Consider the following 21158-nt stretch of genomic DNA (forward strand, 5'->3'; position numbering starts at 1 on the left):
AATGATTAGTTCTTTGATCAAGATCTTCGAATTCAGCTCATTAACACTTGAAAGCTTTGGTCCCCGTTCATTAGCATAGCATAGAGCATAATTCAGTAAACAGCTGTAAATGAAAGTGAGTAAAAGACAAATGTGTTTCCAGTGGACTGTCCTTTTGAATTAGTCCGATTTTAAGGCGTAAGAAAGCTGCATGCATTGACAATTAAAGTGATTAAAACCCAGATTGGAATTAAAGAAACAGAACTATTAGCCAAAATGGCATTGTTTTTTCCGACCCTGAATTAGTGTTCACATAACATCTAGGATAATCTGTTTTGAATTAGATCTTTTAGACGAATCAGTTGATGTAGTTCACAAAACTGGTTTTGTTCATATGTCCAAAAAATGTGTTAATTCATCAATAAATTATATATAGTATACAAGTTCATTTTATGCAGCTTTAGTGTTGTTGACGCTTAAAGCCTTTGTTCCCATTCGTTATAACCGAATATAAAAAAAATACTCAACAGTCTTTAATTGAAGGTAAGTAAATAATGAGATAATTAAAATTTTTGAGTGAACTATTGTTTTAAGGTAATTAGATTTTATGGTGCATAAAAGGTGCGTGCAGTGATAATTAAAACGATTAAAATGCAAAGTTAGATTCAAAGAAAGAGCACTGTTAGCCAAAATACCTTTTTATGTATTTTTCTGACTTAGTATTTGTAATAGTAGTATTTTCAGCTCCGCGTTATAGATCCATGCTATTAGCTATTTTATGCCGAGTCGAGCGCAGGGCTGTTCTGAAAATAGAGCAATTAGTTTGAACAAGTGTGAGGAAGGACTGGGATAAAAGGTGTGAGCTTGAGCTTCAAGTGTTCATTAAGAGTGTGCTTTTGCCCCGCAGCTACAGGACAGGATCATGCACCGCCTCAGCATCCATCAGTGTGCTCAGGGCGAGTGCATTTGTCTGTAGGGGGGTGTCGGGGGTCCGACGGAGAGCATTGATAATTGCATTTGCGCATATGCTTACGCGTGGGTGTTTGGGTGTGTGGACCTGTGAGGAGGTAGATCTGGGCTTCTCAGAAAAGTTTCTTTGTTTGTCTGCGTGTGAAAGAATAAAACAAGGATGAAAAACACGGGTAAAGCGTGATGTCCCTGGGTTTAGCATGATCTAATTTCATACAAGAGCTCACAGTCCTGCTGAAAACACCAGATTATGGGAGCTGGTTTGTGCTTGAAGTATATCCACGGACATCACGATTTCAGATTTTGCACAAATGCGTAAATGTGCATGTAACTGGGTGCCATTTTTTAACCTTTTATCATTATTATTTTTATTTTCAGTTCATTTTAAATAGTCCTGTCTGCTGTGTGACTGAACGATTTTACGCAAAATACATATCACAAGTGTAACAAGTACATATCAGTGCAGTTTCCAAAATAAATAAACCTTTTATTCCTTTTCACGCAAATTTACAGACTTTTCGATTAATAAGGCAGAATTTGGATTTGGAGTAAGGCATATTTCCACAACCTAAAAAAAACGAATATCAGCATCAGCTGACGTCCTTATTGGATATCAATTTAACATTGACGTTAGAAGTTGAATGTACATTTTGATTTTCGCAAACAACATATAACCAAATACCAACATTCCCGCATCCGCGTCGGCGCGCTCGCTCTCACCTTATGTTTGCGGCTGAATACAAATGATCATAATTGGTGGTAAAACCAGGCTACATTGGGATAAAGACATCAGCGCGACCCTGACGCAGAGAATGGAAAAATAAAAAAAAAGCCTGAGATGAAGCTAGTGCATCAATTTCAGACAATGTGTTCAACAGTGCTATCGTGTATTGAACCCATTTGGCCAGAAGCGGCCCTGAACATGATAAAAAATGTGCCAGGGTTCATATACTGAACCTGTGTACCGCCATTCAGTGAATATTTCTCTTTGAAACTGTGGCGTGTAATAAGGCACGTAAAAACAGTGTTGCACAAAAAGTGCACGGAGGTATATGTTTTTATGAGACCAGGTTAACAAAATTTGTATGAAAAAACACTAGAAAACTGGTTAAAATACTTTTAGATTACCATGTCATGCTGAAGGACACATCCACTTCCCAAAAGTATGTAATGTCAGCTGCAGCTTATGCTGGTTAGTGCTGATTTGGTGCTCATCCAGCAAAACTTGTCTTTCTGGTGAAGCTGCTTAAGCTTAAAACACAAGTGTGAGTTTAAATGAACTGGTCGTCTAGTTTAATTATTAATAAAGTTATCATTAGAATTAATTTCCATGGAATAATATAAGTAGTTAATGAGCTTATGCTCACTCATTTTTGACACACATACAGCTTGTGGGTCTGTAAATTGTATTTTTCTTTTTTCCACATGGTTAATTTTTTATACACATACTGTATGCATTTATATTTTATAGGGAGGAAAGCCACGTACTCTTTAGGGTTACGCTATAGTGAAGAGATCTAAAAGGACATCTGCATCAAAAAAAAAAAAAAAAAAAAAAAAAAAAAAATATATATATATATATATATATATATATATATATATATATATATATATATATATATATATGCTTGTCTTTTCAACAGCTCAAGCACTCCAGAAATCATATTTTTAAATCATAAAAACAATCTTTGTTTTATTTTTTCTTGTGGCAAAATCCACGAACAAGATAAATGTGCATATGAAGCAAAATTGCATATTAATATGTGTTTTCAGAGAATGTATCTTGACTGTGAGTGTTTCTTGTCTTGTGCTGCTGGCAGATTTCCCCCACCTATGTTGTTTAAATTTAGTGAGGTTTATTACATAAATCTGCCAGGGGAAGAAGACGAAATACAGTTATATTCAAGATGCATTCTCTGAAAATAAATCTTAAAACTGTATGTGTTTTACTTTTGCTTTACTGCTAAATCTTCCTTTAACACAAGACAAAGATGCTGCTTAGGAAATAGTTCAATTTCTAAGAACATACTAATGCATTTGACAATAGCTTTCTTTATTTCCTGTTCCCCAAAGCTAATCAGACTGTTTCCGCTCACGTAGCACATATAATGCATATTGAAACCAATGAAGTGGATATAGCCAGTACGAGCTGACCTTTTAAAAGAGCTGAAGCTGTCCACTACTTTTATTTTGCTTAATTTACATGCTTTATATGACAAATTGAAAGCGCACACAAATCACCTTCACAATCTGCAGTAATGAAGTAAAGATTAGTAAAAAAGAAAAAGAAAATCCTGCTAACATTTAACATTACCATAAAAATATGGTATATCATTTTAGGTTTTATGGCTTGCATTTAATAAAAAGAACAATAATAAACTCACTAATGATTAATCACATCTAAAATCAGTTTAATATATGTGTGTGTACTGTGTATATTAATTATATAATAATATACACACGCACACACTTGTATGTATTTAGGAAAAATAAGTTATGTATATATTTTTTATATATATATATATATATATATATATATATATATTTTTTTTTATATATATATATACACATACATACATATTTATGTACATTATATGTACTAGAAATTACACAAATATAAATATATGCATGTACTGTAAGTATTATAAAAATATACTGTATGTGTGCGTATTTATATATACATAAAACATACATAATATACACAAAACACTTTTATTTTGGATGCAGTTAATTGTCGCCCAGCACTAAAAACATGTTAATATAAAAAAGGTGTTAATATACAATTGCAAATAAACTATTATTTACAGGTAAATAAAGTGAAGTGTAACCAATAAATTCTTAGAATGTCAATTCAATTATTGTTTTTCACTGTAAATTATATGGCTTATTCTTTTTGACTTCCAAAACTGTAAATTTAACAATATTTTCCTGTGCAATTACGTGAAATATCCCTTTGGTTTAATCTGTTTCTCAATGTATATAATAAAGAAACTAACTGTTAATTTTTTTTTTTTTTTTTTTTTTTTTAGTGAAGGAAAGAAATAAAGAAAGGAAAAAAGAGAAAACAAAAGTGGGGTGTGGAGGTCTAAAGATCCTGGGAGACATAGCTGCAGGGAAAGAGAGAGAGCGCAGACTAAAGGAAATGGAGAGGGAGTGAGGGAGACTTTGATGCAGCTGTGAAGGCATAATTTGATCTCCTATGCCACCAAAACTGAGACATGGGGCATGAAATATTTATTTGACCCAACAATCAGCAAAACCGGAGACGAACAAGAAATACAGACAGACACTAGGTCTCTGAGAGGACGCCGCTGACTGTCAAAGAAATCTCTGCACTTTTTACGCACACATTTGTTTTTATTATTAAAATGGTTAGGGCCCAGTCATGACCACTTTGCATAAGCTATGTAGTTCTTTAAATGATATGCGTTTTGGATACATCATGGAGGGCTTGTTTAGTTATAATGATTAGAATTTGCCGTAATTGGATGCAGTGATATTGAATAATTAAAGATATATTTTACCTTGTGTTTCTGTATATGCGTGTTCACGGATCTTGGGATTGTGTGTGTGTGTGTGTGTGTGTGCACTTAATCATTAATGATAGAATGTGTGTTTACACCCACTAAAGCCTTCCCGTGCCCTTAAAGATCTGAAGGTAATAACACCATCCATCACCTTGTGTAAGTGCGTGTGTGTGTGTGTGTGTGTGTGTGAGAGAGAGAGAGAGAGATACAAAAATGGAGAGTACATTGGCGAGTCAGCATACACCCTCTCCAGGCGTTCTGTATCTGTTAAAAAAAAAAAAATCACTATGTTGGGTATGATAAAATATTCAACTCTGTTGAGACCCCTAAAAATAAAGAATTTTATGTATGGCATTTTAATAAAGCAATACAATTTGCAGGCGTGGATTACCAAAAAGTTGGGCAAACACAATAAAGAGGAGGAATAGCCCTTCTGTGTGAGTTAAACTCAATGGGACTTTTAATAATACATGCTGAGAAATATTCCAAAAACACAAACAGTAGATGTATGGAAGCCTGTTGCTGCCTCTGAATAAAAATCAATCAATGAATAAATAAAAAGAAAGAGAAGAGAAAAATTAAACACTTTGCCCTGAAACAAGTTCTTTTTAAGAACTGCAAGAGAAGACGATAGAACATGTTTTATAGGTGAAAGTCGTTAGCCTACATCTTTTTTTCTTCTACTTCTGAGAAATCTGTTAAATTGTCACCGCTGAATGTGACAGATGTGTAAAAATTTAATGTGCATAACACGTCAGCATACCTGCATCTCAAATGTATGAACGGCGTGTTCTTGAATGTGTGTCGTGGACCTTACAGAGCTGCTTGCTCTCCATCGATGAAAGCCATCTCTGAAGTGTTTGTTTAACATGTATTTCTTTTTCAAAAGAGCTTTGAGAGTTATGGATAGACGGACTGGGATTAATTTGAGACAAGACTACTGTTACTAGTATTTTCAGCATCACAAATGCAAATGCCCTCCATCCTTGTTCGCAAGTCCACCCACTTGCATTTGGGATTCAAGAATAACAGTCTGAAAATGTATGCCAAATGCAAAAAGTGCATTCATGCACATTTAGTTCCCGTAATGTAGGAAATATCAGGACCACATGCACACACACAGACTTAAAGTACAGATACACATGCAATTATGCATGTATGTGTGATATGTATGTGTGTGTGTGTGTGTGTATATATATATATATATATATATATATATATATATACATTTTTTTTTTTTTTAAAATAAGCTATTTAAAACCAAAGAATTTAGTACAAAACAGTATTTATTTTCAGTAATAATAATATTTGTATTTTCTTAAATGTATTTTTTCATTCGTTTAATTTTTTCTAGTTTGTTCAAAATGTTCAAGACAAGTTTAAAAGTTCAAAAATGTCAAGGTGGTGTTTTTTTAAGTTTAAAGGCAAAGAAAAAGTCTAAAAACATTTAGCAAAATGTTGGAATAAGTAGTCGGCCGTAGTCCTCAATTCTTAAAAAAGGGTAAAACATTTTTAGGGGAAAAATGTCCAAATCAAGTCTGTGCAGGAAGAGACTATCATACTACATAAACAGACAGAGCGGACCTGAAAAGATCCTCTGAGTGATATACATCACATACTGAGTTTTTTATTTTTATTAGTTCAGTTTTTAATTTTTTTGAAAGGCACTTTTTGGTTAAGTTCTGGATTAATAAATTAAACTTGATATTAACTACGTAATAAAGATTACAAGTGCAAAAACTGAAGCAGTATTTTTTGTAATATAAATAAAAACATACTTTAATAAACCGTATTTTGTACAACTTAAAAAAAAAAAACAAGAAAAAACAAGAAAAGTCTTATATTTTATGATTGCACTTCTTGACCTTTTTTGTAGAAAATATTACTTCAGATGAGATGCATTTTATCGTCGCAGACATCTTTTATTTCTCAAGCAACCTATTTAGATTTGTATATTTTGTTTGATACAATTATGAATTACTGTATTTTTTAGATCATTTGATATTGAATTGATTTACTTATTAATACAAAATAAAACTGTAATTAATAAAACGAATGAGTTTGAGTGGTACATATGACTTGTGCTATTAATATCCCATAGTTCACAACATATTAATTCACATCATTTTAACGCACAGTGCGACTGGCAGACTCTTAACTTCGGTAGAAACGGATTTCCCGAACTGCATCTACAGCTTGTCTTAACGAATTTACATTTTCTATCGGTACTGAGCGCTACAAGCATGCGTGCCCGTGCTGTCCTTTGAAACAAATCATCTGGTCACTCCTTGCTTTCTGCATTAAGCAGATAGAAATAATACGTTGTCACTGTTGCAAAACCGCTCCTGTGTTGATGCCTCGTTTTAGCACCTCGGGTGACAAAATGTTGTTGACAGTTTCCTTCAAACCACGAATACAGCTGAGAGTCCTAACACTCTACGCTTTGTATAAATTTACAGTAGTCTTTCGCAGTATTAATATACTTTCGTGGATGCGTTATGTTTACATCACAGATCTTGACATTTAAATTGCATTTTAAAAATAGCATTGTTTTCGTAATAAGAATAATTTTTTTTAATGGATAGTCTGATGTGAAGGAGATCGGGGTAATGGAGTTATACGCTGCCTACTTTGAAGTTCTCTTGGCAAAATTGGAAATCACAATTATGATATAATTTGCGTTCGAGTGGTTATTGTTGGAGGAAAAGAAACATGTTGGCATTTTCGTATTACTTTTTCTTTTTTTTCCAGACAAATAGTGTTTTTAATGCTGATGCAACCGAATGAAGAGCAAAAGATTTGTATTTGCTGCAGAAGAGTTGTTTATTAATGCATTTGTCGTTTTTTTTGTGCCGCAGCTGAGAACGAAATGTGGCATCAGTGTTTTTTAAGGAATTTTCTGGGTTCTTTTCATCTTTTAAGGGACCGTTCATCCAAAAATGACAATTCTATCATCACTTACTCACCTTCACGCTGTTCCAACCTCGTATGAGTTTCCTTCCTCCGTACAATGCAGGAGATGTCAGGCAGAATGACAGCCTCGGTCTCCATTTACTTTCATTGTATGGAAAACAGACATAATCAAAAAGAACGGCGACTGAGGCTGTCAGTCCCCAAAATTATTAAAGACATCTCCTTTTGTGTTCCGCTGTAAAAAGAAAGCATGTCATGCAGGTTTGGAACAACATAAGAGTGAGCGCAGTAAATGATGACAGATTTTTTTCAGTTTTGGGTGAACTATCCCTTTAATGTCTTTCTTTTCGCCTCAAACGTCGACTAAACTAGTCATATTTTCCTGCGCACCTCATTGCTATTCTTCACACGCAAACAAGCTGTAGCAAATAAGGTTGACCTTTGCCAATTAGCTTTTGTCTTGAACCTTCAAATGATGCAATAATTGAGTTGATAATTCAATGGTTAATAAAAAATAAAAAAAAGATAGGGGGTATTAAAGACCTATAAAAGCAGTTAATACGGCTTGTGTGTTATGTTTAAAATCCTCTGAAGCCGTACAGTTACTTTCTCCGACAAAAAGAGTGAAATTCCTGATCCACAAAAGACTAAATGAAACACATTTACAGCAAAACAACTGCAGCGGAGACCTCGCAGAAAAGTGGCCCCGATGCTTTAAAAAATACGAAGCTTGTATTCCCGTCAAACAACTTCGAACGCGTTAATTCTTCGGTTCAAAAAGGTTCTTTTCTAGTTGAAGGAACTCGCGCTGTACTGATTTAATTTCTATGGGTGGCAAACCATGGTCCATACGAGAAGCGCAGCCGCTGATGTCCTTGCCGTTACCAAGCTAAAATAAACAGGTTTATTTTATGAGTTGGTCATAATATGAGCTGAAGGACTTTTTTTGTGTTCGTGTGATCTTCGCACAGGGTTTATAAGCATTTCTAGCACACCGGTTTCATGCCACCGCATATAAAGTGTTATGATTATGCTGTACCTTCAAAAAGGTGCTTTATTTGCATATTTTAAATGTTTCTTTGTAGTGTCGCATGCTTGTCTGATTTAGCTGCTTACTGTAAATCTCTCTCTCTCGTTCGTTTACACGCGCTGAAAGGTGATTCCGAATTATTGCCTGCCCAAAACGAGAAAGAGCAATGTTAAGTAAATTAACAATTTTAGCTTAGATTACCTAAGATTTAGAGTGCATACGAGGTGCTGTCAGGAACCTTCAGCGCTGTATACGATGATGTTGCTGACTCTGGGCCTTTTTATTTAAATATCATGCATACCTAGTTTTCTTGAACAAAAAATTGGTAAAACTTTATTTTACAGTTAGTTGCTTATAGCACGCATATTAATAAAATATTAGCTAGTTATTAGTGCTAATTAAGCGCATATTAATACCTCATTCTACAAGACCTTTTTCTACATCTCTAATCCCACCCAATACCAAAACTTAACAACTACCTTATTATTAATGAAATGATGAAAAGACGACTTTATTGAGGGAAAAGACATAGTTAATAATGCCAAAAATGTATTTGAATTTTATTTCTTCTCACATACTGACTTAAGTGTCCAAATACCCATTTTGTCATAAAAGCACCACTATTTTAAAGAGAAATATCTTGAGTTGATTGTGCTGGGACTGGACCGGTCTTAGGGTTATTCATTGCAGCTTTTAGTACTCAAACACTGTTTTATTTCCCCCCCTAACTTCATGTAATTGCACTTTTCTATTCTTTTCTGTATTTTCATAAGCCCCCTGCTTTCTTCCGCACTCTAAAACCCACTGGTCATTTTATTTCTTTTGTTTCTTTATGTTAAAGTTGGTAATAGAGCATTTTAGGCCTCAATAATTTTTTACTTTTCTCAGTATTAGGTTTTCACGCATGAGTTTCATCAGAGATCATTCCTATATATTCTGTATTTCATAAGTGAGTAAACTGTCTCTTGTGTTGCTTTAATTTTGAAGTGTAACTATGGAAACTATGTTAACTCTCAAAGTGAAATTGCTCTCCTCCCCAGTTGTTTGCACAATGGATAAAAAATTCTAACTAGAATCCCTATAGGTTTTAATTATACATGTGTCTTATTTGACACAGATGGCATCTTTTTTTGCTCTCTGTGGCATCCCCATTAGACGAGGCATTAAATTCTTGGTTACCTTACATTACCTTGATTGGAATCAGTCATAGGAACACGCTCACTGACAGATTGCACGTGTAAGTATTTTTTGAATAGAGTCTAGAGCAAGTGGTGAAAATGCCTCATAACTAGGCATGTCCTCAATTAATTGGCTTTAAGAAACCTCCTGTGAGGAGGTAAAAAAAAAATTGCAACACTGAAAAATATAATGAAATTCCATGCAAACGTGCTTTTTTACAATGCTGAAAACAAACATATCATCATAAAAACAAAGTACAAAAGCACAGTGAACTAATTGGTGCTCCCAATACATAGGCAATTCCCCCAGCTCATTTCGCATGTTTAAAATTCATGTCCTCACTCCACGCATCAGTTAGAAGACGCAAGATTGCACAGCGGTGGGAGTTTGAGTCACACACCTGAGAGAACGCCTTTTTGATGGCCACAGCATTAGCGGGGTAATAATGCAAATTACATATGCTACTAGCGCTTTTTAACTCTGAACCGAATCACTAAGTTTCCCCCCAAAGACTCAATACGTGGGACAAAAATTAGACCCATAACTATAATAAAATTGGATGCATATTCTTAAAAACACTACTTGTTTTGTCAATGAAAAAGAATGTGTAACAGTCAGTACATCATATTAATTGTTAGTCTGTCTGTATGTCTATCTATCTATTTAATCTGTCTGTCTACTACACACTTATATACTGTATATTCGTTTAACTATCTATCTATCCAATCTGTCTGTTTACACACTTATACTGTATATTCTTTCAACTATCTATCTAATCTGTCTATATATCGATCTGTCCAATATATCAACACACTTATATACTGTATTCTTTCAATCTATCTATCTATCTATCTATCTATCTATCTATCTATCTGTCTATCTACACACTTATATACTGTATATTCTTTCAACTATCTATCTATATATCTATCTATCTATTCAATCTGTATCTACACACTTATATACTATATATTCTTTCATCTATCTATCTATCTATCTATCTATCTATCTACACACTTATATACTGTATATTCTTTCTTCTTTCAGTATATCTATCTATCTATCAATCTATCTATTCAATCTGTATCTACATACTATATATTCTTTCATCTATCTATCTATCTATCTATCTATCTATCTATCTATCTATCTATTCAATCTGTCTATCTACACACTTATATACTGTATTTTCTTTCTTCTATCAATCAATCTATCAATCTATCTATTCAGTCTGTACCTACACACTTATATACTATATATTCTTTCATCTATCTATCTATCTATCTATCTATCTATCTATCTATCTATCTATCTATCTATCTATCTATCTATTCAATCTGTCTATCTACACACTTATATACTGTATATTCTTTCATCTATCAATCTATCTATTCAATCTGTCTATCTGCACACTTATATACTGTATATTCTTTCATCTATCTATCTCTATCTATCTATCTATCTATCTACACACTTATATAATGTATATTCTTTCATCTATCTATCTATTTTGGGTGATGTTTTAGCCTACTCTTTGGTTGAAGAAGATTAAGAATGTACTGCATGTCATTTATATTCGCAGCTTCTCAAGCAGATGGTAAGGAAAGATAGCCTGCAGAAAAATACAAATTATCGCTGTATATTTAGGAGACTTGTTTTACCCTGTTTTTCTCACTTAGAGAAGAGGCGATATTCTATCTAGAATATTAGCCGCGGGTGTTTGCTATTCGAGTCTGTTCTGCGGATGATAAAGTTCCACCGGTGGACTGTATGCTAACTAGACTTACGCATTAACGTGATGGGATAAAGATGGAGGGTGCTCACGGGACGCGAGCGCTGAATCCACTCTCCCACCCACTTCGACCGGGCGATTGATTGCAGAAGTGGAATCAAAACGCGCGCGGTGGAACAACAGAGGGCGCGAGACGCAGAGCATACAGCACGCACGTGTGGTGACGCCGGCGGAATGTTAACCAGCCCCGGTGCAGCAGCAGCAGCAGGACAGCCGCGCCGCTCCTCCTCTGCCATTGCCAAACGAGACGAGATCGAACGAGGAAAACCCTCCGACGTTAGTTTGAGATCATTCCATCCCACGAAATAAGCGCGTGTGTGTGACTGAGGACGCGCGGGATGGAGAGTGTAGACGGAGAAGGGCTGCTCCTTTTGTTGTGTGACCGTAGTATTACGTTCAGTCAGTGCTGCATTGCGCTCGCGCATCCGCGTGGCTACGGGGCAGCCCGTGCTGGGACCGAGAGAGTGTGTGCGATACATGCTCATTGTTCACAGGATGAACGAAAAGCACTGCCGCATTCAGACAATGAGAGTATTACTACTTCGTGATTAAGAAAAAAAAAACAATAAAAGCAGTAAAATAATAAGAATACTACGGGATAAATAGAATTTGGATTATGTTATCAGACGTCGGGAATAATCGAAATCAAGAAATAACATTAAGAAAAGGAAAACGTCTAAATCTATCTCTATCTATCTATCTATCTATCTATCTATCTATCTATCTATCTATCTATCTGTCTGTCTATCTATCTATCTGTACAAATGGTATCAGATGTCTTTTTTAAATTTCAGTTTCACTGATTACTCTTTTATTAAAGGAAACCTTTTGTGGCCAATGACCTTGACCTCGACAAGTAACCTGCGACCTTTTGCAGTATCATAGTATTTAATGAACAAAGTAGGATCTAACTTGATCACAGCTGAAGACATTCAAGACATTTCTTAACGCATGTTTTTGTGAGGGCCATAATGAAACGTCTTACAAATGCCAGGTCCATTGTGAAAGCCTTCTATGACCCCCATATTCTGTACGTTTCTTACAAAACAGATTCTCATCACTGGCGATAAAACTGTTAAACACAAAAACTGCCTCACTGCAACACCACTCTCTTGTAAGCTACAATTAAAATGTAAATTGTTGTTATGGCTTTTTTTTCCTTTTCGTGTGTAGTCTATGTACACGTGCACACCACTTTCAGTTTTATATATATTTTTATCTCTGCATTTGTAGTTTTATATCTCTGCGTCTCACATCTCTGCATTACAGCAGAAAAATGCCTTTCACTGTGAACAACTTGTGCTTTGTTGATGCACATTTGTAAAAGAAACGGACTCAAACGATAGGTTTAATTTTAAGTCTGTGATCATAGAACACGTTGTGGATTTTGTTTAAATGATTTTTTTCTACACAAGTGCTTCGTTGGACTTGTATAGTTGTACCATCAGTGTATTTTTCGCTTCTGAGGTATTTTGTTTTGTGGTCGTATGCAAACACACACCCCCCTGTATTTGCGCTTTTAGGCTGGTTAAAAGGAAAGCGCGAGCTCCTTCGAGACACTCACGGTCTCCCGTTTCATCTGAACGGTCGAGTTACGTAGCGAGGGAAGTGTTGCAGTGAACGGAGGGGGAAGAGAGAGGGAGAGGTTGAGAGAGAGAGAGAGAGAGAGAGAGAGAGAGAGAGAGAGAGAGAGAGAGAGAGAGAGAGGGAGAGACTGCAGCATCATTTGAGGGACGTTCACATGCAGTGCAGTAGAACGTGCAGGTGAGGGGAGGAGGAGAATGCGGGACTTTTCCTCAAACACTTCACACACATCCACTACGGACTCCGGAGGAATTACTAAAGGCTTTTGTTGCCAGTTCTCTATCCTGCTCACCATCTTTCCATAAGTGGCTAAATTACGTGCTCTGAGAAGTCGAACTGAAAAGCTTTTCTCTTTGTCAAGTTCGCCGTAAAGGAATCTATAAGAGCTTGGCACGCGCGCGTAAGACTGCGGGGAAAGCTTTCCGATTTTCCTCTCGCTGGGGTTTAAGGTAAGAGAACATACGATATCGGGAAAAAAAAGACTTTGTAAAGCACTTTGGCGTATTCCCAGCCAGTAGCGCAAGCTCTGGGATGCGAATGTGAGAGCTGAATTCACAGACAGATCTCTTTTGTGTTCTACTGCATTGCAGTTTAAAACACTGAAAGCGCGAGAGGAGCCCGCGCTCCGCAGCATCTCAATGAGCCGGACAAAGTCATTTAAACTGCTCAAATTTGACTCCTGTTTACTCCTAAAAGACACAAAGGAACATTCTTGTCCGTAAAAGAGCTGTAAAGACTTATCGCCGATGCCGAGGTCTTCGCAAAGTGGATGTTTTATTGTATCGTGTTGAAAACGTGACCGGGGAATTCAAAGACTGCAGGAGAAAATAAGATTTTTGCCGAAGGAAGCGTTTATAGAGATTAATCGGTAGCGAGCCTGCCGTGGACCAGAGGAAGCTGCAGATAGAGAGTGAAAGGAAGAGAGAGGAAGAGAGAGAGAGTCATGGGGAGCAGGAGCGTTGGCGCAGTGCACTCCGCGCGCTGCTACCTCGTGCTTATCCTGCAGCTGCTGACTCAGCTCCCGCGCGCCAATTCAGTGCTGCGCTACCGCGTGGCAGAAGAGGGGCCGGCCGATGTGCATATTGGGAACGTGGCTTCAGAGCTGGGGCTGTCCACCTCTGGGATCGGGACTGGTGATGTCACTTTTGCTTTGGAATCTGGCTCAGAATACTTCAAAATTGACAACGTCACCGGAGAGCTTACTACAGGCAGCAAGAGGATTGACAGAGAGAAGCTGCCGCAGTGTCAGATGATATTTGACGAGAACGAGTGCTTTTTGAACTTTGAGGTGTCAGTCATAGGTCCCCTACAGAGTTGGGTGGATCTCTTTGATGGCCGTATTGTAGTCACAGACATCAATGACAACACCCCCACTTTCCCTTCACCAGTGCTCACGCTGTCTGTTGAGGAGAATCGGCCAATCGGCACTCTCTATCTTCTACCCACAGCCACAGACCGTGATTTTGGTCGCAATGGCATTGATCGGTATGAGCTTATCCAGGACAGTAGAGATGGGGGGTCATCTTTGCGGCGGCCTGCGAACGGGCCTACTAATGGGAATGGTGGCGACCGAAGGAGAGGGTCAGAAACAGGGGCAGGACCTGCCAGCAGGAGCAGTGTGTTTGAACTGCAAGTTGCCGACACACCTGAAGGACAGAAACAGCCCCAGCTGATTGTGAAAGGCCCTCTAGACCGTGAAGCACGAGATTCTTATGAACTCGTGCTACGGGTTCGCGATGGCGGTAACCCTCCCCGCTCCTCACAAGCTCTTTTACGAGTGTCCATCACGGACGTCAACGACAACAGTCCGCGCTTTGAGAGAGCCGTGTATGAAGCAGAAATGGCAGAAAACGCCCCACCTGGCACACCTGTCCTGCAGGTGCGCGCCACAGACCGTGACGTCGGCGTGAATGGGCAGGTTGAGTATGTGTTTGGAGCAGCGACAGAATCAGTGAGACGCCTCCTGAGGTTGGATGAAGCATCAGGTTGGCTGAGCGTTCTGCATCGCATAGACCGCGAGGAAGTTTCACAGCTACGCTTTACTATCACAGCTCGTGACCGCGGCCAACCACCTCGCACTGACCGCACTACAGTTGTTCTAAATGTAAGGGATGAAAATGACAATGTACCCATAGTGGAAATTCGAAAAATTGGACGAATCCTTGTTCGGGACGGTGCTGCAATGGTTCCAGAGAACGTGTTGGTGGACACTCCAGTAGCGTTAGTGCAGGTGTCAGACCGCGACCAGGGAGAGAATGGTGCGGTTACCTGCACTGTGGTTGGGGATGTGCCATTCACGTTGAAACCGGCGGGTGAGACAGCCCTAGCACCTCCACCTGCCACGGATGATGCCTTTGAACGAAACAAAAAGAAATATTTTCTCCACACCTCAGCACTTTTGGATTACGAAGCTACTCGTGAGTATAGTGTCACTATCGTGGCAGTGGACTCCGGTAGCCCAAGCCTCTCAAGTAATAGTTCCCTTCTGGTACGTGTGGTGGACATCAATGACCACGCTCCCACTTTTGCCCAGAGCTTAGTGGAAGTGCATTTTGCAGAAAATAATGCCCCAGGAGAACGAGTGGTCACAGTAGTGGCTTCTGATGCAGACAGTGGTAAGAATGCAGAGATTGCATACTCACTGGACCCATCTGTTAATGGAGCTTTTTACATTGATGCCGATAATGGGGATATTCGTGCCACTGGGGCACTAGATAGAGAGCAGAGGGAACGCTATGAATTTCGTGTGATAGCTCGAGATAAGGGCACCCCGTCTCTGCAGGGCTCTGCTACTGTCGTAGTCCAGGTCACAGACAGGAATGACAATGCCCCCAAATTTGTCCAGGAAGTCTTCACATTCTATGTCAAAGAGAACCTGCTCACCAATAGCCCCGTCGGCATGGTGACTGTTACTGATGCAGATGAAGGTGAGAATGCAGAGTTGAGCCTTTTTGTTGAGCATGATGAAGAGGAAGGTGGAGAGGAGGGCAAAGAGGGAAAGCAAGAAGTTTTCTCTATTGAAAATAACACTGGAACCATTTTCTCCTCTGCATCCTTTGACCGCGAACGACGTAACACGTACTCATTCCGTGTGCGTGCTGTTGATGGCGGAGAACCGCCACGATCTGCCACTGCCACCGTCTCCCTGTTTGTCACTGATGAAAATGACAACGCGCCATCCATCACATCACCCTCTAATGAATCATACACCCTTCTGCCACCGGCTAGCGGGGCTCGGACTGTAGTCCGCACAGTCTCAGCAACCGATGGTGACACAGGGTCTAATGCCGATCTCCGCTATGCTCTGGTAGGCGGAAACCCTTTCCGTCTGTTTGAAATTGGCTCTAGTAGTGGGGTCATAACCTTGGCAGAGCCCCTGGAGAGAAGACACAGGGGTCTGCACCGATTGGTGGTCCGGGTCAATGACAGCGGCGTGCCTTCCCTGTGTGCCACGGCACTGGTGCATGTCTTCATCAACGAGAGCTTGGCCAATGCTACGCTGGTGGATGCACAGGTGAGACACATTGGTGCAGCACTGCTGTTCAAATAAACACGACAAAAGGGTAATTCAATATAGTGAAACACTAACAGTTTGTGCTGTTGAACAATAAGCTAGTATAAAACAGTGACAAGTGACAAGAATTGGAACTGAGTAGTTATTTTATTTAGTCCTTGTCAGGAACTTACTCATAACTTTGCACAACTAGGAAATCCTAGCAGAAAATAGCACTTTTAAAAAAAAATATTGCTGTTTATAAATATTCATGCATCAAATTGCTGTTGACCCACATTGGATATTGGATAGAAAGAAACATACAGATGCAAAGATGAAAGTTACACAAACATGCTCACATACACAGTCACACTTGCCTGCGCAGAATAACTATGATTGAATATCCAAGCCTTGACATGATAATTGAGAAGTCTGGGCCTTGCAGTGGAGATGAATGTGTATGTGTGCGTGTGTGTGGTTCAGCAGACAGAGCTGTAAAATGAGGATGCAGTTATCAAAGGGCAGACACACCATTTATGACTTTCCATTTTTGCTCTTTCTCTCTTTCTGTATGGCTCTCTCCCTCTCACTCAGGTGGCCCGCAGCCTTGCAGTCCCCCTCTACATGGATATTGCAGGTGACCCAGACAGCGAGAGAGCTTTGGGTAAACAACGCCTGAGCGTTGCCATCGGTGTCCTGGCTGGTGCTGCTGCAGTTATTCTGGTGATCCTTTTGGTTGTGACAGCACGACAGTGTGGGGCGCAGGGTAAGAATGGCTATGAAGCTGGGAAAAAGGAGCCAGAAGAGGACTTTTTCAGTCCACAACCTCCCCCTCTACAAGCCCAGGGCTCCCAAAACGAACGTGGGCGCAAACCACGCAGAGACAAGCGTAATAACGGTACTGCCAAATCTGAGCGTTCTTTATACAGTGGAATTATGACGGTGAATGGCTGCAGACGTGGGGGAGGCGATGAAGAAGAGGAGGACGAAGACGCTAGCAGCGCCAGTGAGAGGATTGCAGCACGCTATTGTGCTGCAGCTAACGGAGACCCAAGCAGTCCAAGACTAGGCTCAAGACGTCACCAATCAAGTCCAGATCTGGCCCGCCACTACAAGTCCAGCTCTCCTTTGCCTGCAGTTCATCTTCAGCCCAACTCACCACCAGTGGAAGGCAAGAAGCACCAAGCAGTGCAGGAACTGCCCCCCACTAACACCTTCACTGGCAACGGCACCGGTAATGCAGACGCCATGTCACTCAGCTCAGACCAGTGCTCCGATTACGGCTGCCAAACTGTCAAGTACAGCAAACAGGTAAGAACATAAACATCTATGACTCAGTTTCACCATTGCACCTTCAACAAGTACAAGCAGGCCATGTTCATCAAGTGTTTTGTACAATTACGAATGTCCATCACGGATTTGTACTAGTTCTGGATCATTTTGGCCAGCAAGGAGTAACATTTGCCCAAAATGTTACAAGGCCTGTCAGGGCATAAGCTTCAAGCTTGAACTAGATTTGGATTCCAAAACTAACCTAAATTAATTAAGTCCTGTGGGATATTTCTGTATTAATATAGAAAAACGCTGATAGCCATTGTATTACTCCACACATTTTCTTTGTTTCTTTGAGTATACTGTAATTAGGTTTTCTAAGAAACAATCAGGTTAAATGGAAGTCGGTGTCTACCTCAGAGAGAGAGAGAGAAAAAATGTGGGATAATGTTTAAGATAAATAAAGTCTACCTGTGAGATGTATTCACACTGTGAGACAAAAAAAAACACAACTGTGGTGTATAAAGTAACAACTGTGAAATATAGTCAAATTGTACATCGGGGCATACTGCCAAGTCAAATATATTAATATTTCTAACATATAAAGTAGCAATAGCGATATTAAAAAGTCTCAACTGTGAGATATAAAGCCACATTGCGAGATATAATTGCACAATAGGGAGATTGAAATAACGAGAAGTAATAATTGCGTGATGTAAAGTCATAATTACATTTTAGAGGTGGAAACAGGTTTCACTGGATATATAACAGATCGTTTTATGCAGTTAGGGTACAATATTTTGCCCATATCTTGTCAAAGTCTTTTGGGTTATTTTGCGGTTCTGAGTTGAATTCTACTTTTAGCAAAATCCCATCCCATCAAGATCTAAAGAAAGTTGTAGACAAGAACAAATGTGACAACTACTGCAGTCAGCCTGTACTGTTGTTGTGTTACTGCTTGTGGAGTGGTTAAGGTTATATGGTGCTAACTGCCTGCTCTCCTTTCCAGGAGTAGCTACTGAAAATAGACTGTCGAAGAGAGGAGAAATGTAACCCATTTTCTCTCACACCACCATAGATCTCTTTCCACTTGCTCAGTCTCTCACTTTCTCTCTTGCTTTCTATCATTCCCTCCATCATACTCCCCTTATTTTCTACTCCTTTCCTCGTTCTTTCATTTTCTGAGACATGTTTGGAAGTGTTAAATATAGAGCGGAATATATGTCTACCTGCTTTGAGCAGAACTGGCCAGTGTGTTTGACAGCATATGCATAAAACGCCTGAGAGAGAAACTACGCAGGCTTGCAGAGTTGTCTTTTTTTTACTTAATCTGTCATCTTTACACTTTTATCCAGGTCATAGATTTAATACAGCATATCCAAACTGCTAGCTTAGCACTTAACGGAAGCATTAAAAAAAGATTACCTGTGCACCCTTTGACAGGCGCTTTGGACTAAGCCCGAACCAAAGGGTGGCCTCGTACTATAGAGAGACATGGTTAAATTGAACACTGGGATCGCATTACATTTTCTGACAGGTGTTGGGAGCTTAAACCAAATCCGCCGAGGTCTACACGCAAGATATTGAGTCCTAAATGACATGTCATTTTTGGTCTTTTTAGCATGACTGACAGTCGGATTGTAAGTCTCTTTACCCAGAGCCTAAAAAACAGCTGATGCAGTCGTTAGGGAGATGTGCGCCTCGCAAGACCTAATCAATCCATCCACACTGGTGTGATCCTGACCACAGTGGGTGGGTTAATCCAATACCGAGTCAATCCTCTTAATCTGCTGACATTTTTTTTTCTCGACTGAAAATGCTTAATAGAGAATTCGGATGTGTGTTTGTGTGCTCCTGCGTGTGTGTTCATACTCGGCCAAGAGTTTGGGGTGAGAGTGCGTTAATGCTTACTGGTGAGTTTGTTGGACTCATTCTGACGGTTTAATCAATTATTGATCACACTGTAATTAACTCCTCTACCGCGGAGCTTTGTGACCTAGCCTAACTTGAGCTTGGTGTAGATGTATGTGTGCGTTTGGCTTCCATGTTGGGATGGTATAGCGTGATGGCAAGCCAATACCCTACTGCTGTCTAAATTTGCAAACAGGCCCTTGCGCGAAAGCATACATAAACGGCACTCTCAGAATTGAATGCCGATGAAAATGGAAATCCTTTTGACCTATATATGTCTCTCTCTCTCTCTCTTTCTCTCTCTATCTTGCATCTCTCCTATCTTCTATAAATGCACAACTCAGCATGTTCCTAAGTGAAACTCTGAACTCCCTCTTTGCTGCAGCGCACTTTTTTTATAGCCCCTCCCCCATCCGCCCACTCACGCCAACACCTATCGACCAGCTGCATTCCTGTCCCCAAGGCGGCCCACGTTCCTATCATTTGAATAGACAGAGCGGCAATCAATATACTAGGCTTGTTAATGTTGTGAGCGTCGACACACACCTGCAGACACGCCACTCGGGTGTGCAGGGTTAACGGTCAGACAGGTGGGCATTAGGTGAGTCTGTGTAACTCAACACACACGCTCGGGATCAGGCAACAGGTCAGATGGATAGTCGATATACTTGACACTCACACTTGCATGCTCACGGGGGCCGTGCGTATGCTAGTGAGGGCCGACTCCAGAGATATATATTATAAATTAATGGAGGAGACCAGTGATGGAGAGGCCAGGAGACAGTGGTAGACATATGGAGGGATACAGTAAGAGAGAGAGAGAGAGAAATGAGGGGAGATTGCTAATGCTCACCTCACTCTTGCAGGGCTGTATTGATTTTCATTGGGAAAGCATTATGGAAGCTTTTACATGGACGTGCACTGCAATGGTTATAAAGGATTGAGAATGATGGTGGAAGTATGTGTGTGTGTGTGTGTGTGTTTGACCTAGCAATGTTATTGTTGAAAAATGTCTTGAAGTTTATTTTTTTGTTTGTTAGATTTTTTTTTTTTGCTAATTTTGAGGAGAAAAGAGGAAGAGTGGTTCTTATTTCACCTCTAAAAATGCCAAAAGTTAGTAATTTTGGAATGGAGTGATTAGTATCAATATTATAATGTAAAGCAATTAAAGGTCCCCATTTAGATGCATGCATATACAGTATGAGTTTGCTCTGTTTCTGCATCATTGTTTTCTGATTGCCTTTCTGATCGCATTTTATGTCAGACGCTCAATTAAAAGCCATTTACTGCAAATGCATGTACACTTGCAGTAAATAAGCTCAGTGCTATGTACTTCCCATAAAATTGTGTCGGACATCTGTGAAACGCAGGGCAATAAAAATGACAGAGGATGCTTTTCAGTGACCAAGTGTAACGCACTGAAAAATGAGAGGTTAATAATTTATAGATGACACATTAGGTTAGTAACACCGATGGCCATGACCAGATGGGAGGTGTTCTCATGTGACC

General features: G+C 39.3%; 1 protein-coding gene across 1 annotated transcript in view; it reads left to right on the top strand.

The window, feature by feature from the left end:
• Positions 1-13035: 13035 nt before the first annotated feature.
• Positions 13036-21158, top strand: part of pcdh7a (protocadherin 7a) — a 31954-nt gene continuing 23831 nt past the window's right edge. The window contains exons 1-2 of the mRNA XM_043247536.1: positions 13036-16487; positions 17061-17777. Of these exons, the coding sequence (XP_043103471.1) occupies positions 13917-16487; positions 17061-17777 (3288 nt within the window). The 5' untranslated portion in view covers positions 13036-13916. The remainder of the gene's footprint in view (positions 16488-17060; positions 17778-21158) is intronic.

This window comes from Puntigrus tetrazona, chromosome 1 (genome assembly GCF_018831695.1).
Source record: "Puntigrus tetrazona isolate hp1 chromosome 1, ASM1883169v1, whole genome shotgun sequence".
Taxonomy (NCBI): domain Eukaryota; kingdom Metazoa; phylum Chordata; class Actinopteri; order Cypriniformes; family Cyprinidae; genus Puntigrus; species Puntigrus tetrazona.